The sequence below is a fragment of the Austrofundulus limnaeus genome, unplaced genomic scaffold (genome assembly GCF_001266775.1).
Source record: "Austrofundulus limnaeus strain Quisiro unplaced genomic scaffold, Austrofundulus_limnaeus-1.0 Scaffold137, whole genome shotgun sequence".
Taxonomy (NCBI): domain Eukaryota; kingdom Metazoa; phylum Chordata; class Actinopteri; order Cyprinodontiformes; family Rivulidae; genus Austrofundulus; species Austrofundulus limnaeus.
In genome coordinates this window covers 765,270-766,893 of record NW_013952539.1, presented here as the reverse complement: position 1 = coordinate 766,893, position 1,624 = coordinate 765,270, and the positions used below count along the sequence as shown (strand labels likewise).

At 41.7% G+C, this 1,624-nt stretch overlaps 1 protein-coding gene across 2 annotated transcripts in view; it reads left to right on the top strand.

The window, feature by feature from the left end:
* The first annotated feature begins 902 nt into the window (after nucleotides 1-902).
* The window catches only part of LOC106522844 (uncharacterized), a 10,085-nt gene continuing 9,363 nt past the window's right edge, over nucleotides 903-1,624 (top strand). The window contains exons 1-2 of one of the 2 annotated variants that reach the window (XM_014016037.1): nucleotides 903-1,040; nucleotides 1,143-1,470. In XM_014016037.1, coding sequence (XP_013871491.1) covers nucleotides 1,429-1,470 — 42 coding nt within the window. In that variant the 5' untranslated portion in view covers nucleotides 903-1,040; nucleotides 1,143-1,428. The other variant, XM_014016036.1, reaches the window with a different exon arrangement.

Below are 1,624 nucleotides of genomic sequence, written 5' to 3'. Positions count from 1 at the left end.
AGGCACTACTAGCCCCTCCCCCATCAGAGTGTCGGAGCAGGACGAGTCAGTGCAACGTCAATCAAATGAGAGAGAGGGTGGGGGGGATTACTGCATTGGGGGAGGGTGTTTTATGGATGGAGTAGTTTATTTTTCCTGTAATACTTCATTTAAGTTTTTTAAGACAAAGGTAATTGAAAGGGATTACAAATAATTATTTTTTTCTTCTGCAGTTTGGCGCCCCCTCCAGCAGATGGTGGTCTAGGCGACCGCCGAGTTCGCCTATGCCAAGAGCCGGCTCTGGCTAAATGTCAAATAAAACCTAATTTATGTCTGTATAATAATAGTGTTTTAGGTTTWACAATCAATAAGAAACAATTTAACAAACTGTTTTCAGTGTCAGCAAAGGTGATACACAGGTAATGAAAGCAGTCATTTGTTAAATAATTACTTTTAATGTAAAATAGAWTACCTTCTTTTTTATTATTTGTGATTATTTGTTTTGTTTATCAAATATGCATTTATGAAATTTATGAAATAGTGTTCCAGAGGAACATATCAGAAAATGTGTCAGTAATTTTACTTTAAAAATGCAGTTTTCTGTAGAGTTGGACTGAAAGCACATCTAAAAAAAGCAATAGCATAAACTAAAAATATAAATATGAAAAGGTTATTTATAATTATACTACAGTAAATTACAGTCAGTTGATACATATTAAGTGAATAAATAAAGTGACTAAGTTACAATTTTTCAAATTTTAATCCAAAACTGCCACGTAAAATCTCTTGTACGTGTCCTRGACTGACTACATTTCCCAGCATGCATCTGCTGGGGGGGAATCCTAGACGAGCAGCTAGAAGATGGATGGTTTGATGGTGTGTTTCCTCTGTATCTCTGCAGTAACGGCAACCTCCTGCACGAGGACTTTCAGACACAGAGGAAAACCTCCACGGGGAGACGGGAGCACCTGATTGGCTGACGGGTCTTTAAAGGACACCAATCAGACAGCATCCTTGCTGTGTGACTGCGTGTTTCCCCTCTCCATCTCCGAATGCACCATGTCAGYCTGCGCATATTTTTTATGATTGCAGCGCTGCACGCAGGCATGTCATGCGCCTATGTGTGTGTGTGCGTGCGTGCGTGTGTGTGCGTGTGTGTGCAGGATGCTGAGATCTGGAGCAGTCACTGAAGGGGAGAGGCAATGACAGGCTTGCTGGAGGAATAGATGAAAAAGGGATAAAAAGAAGCGATTCCGCTTGGATGAGAGCACTGAGAGAAGGGATGCTGAGGAGAGAGGGGTAGCGAAAAGACACAAAGAAGAAAAAAAGAGAGAGAGAGTGAGAGAGGAGGAAGAGGAAGAGAAGGAAGAGACGATCTGCTGAGGGAGAGCAGCAGCATCGTCGATTTTTACCAGACCTTGTAGGCAGCTGTCTTCTGTTGCCGTGGCGATGGGCTGCTGGCTTTCTGGACCATGGATGGGCGAGAAAACGGTGAGACACTGAAGACCTGCTTGATATAAAAACACTCATTTTATTTATGAGATCTTATCTGAAGAAGAATAAAAACACTCATTAGTATTCATGTTTCTGTTTGTGTGTGTGTGTGTGTGTGTATGTGTGTGTGTGTGTGTGTGTGTGTGTGTGT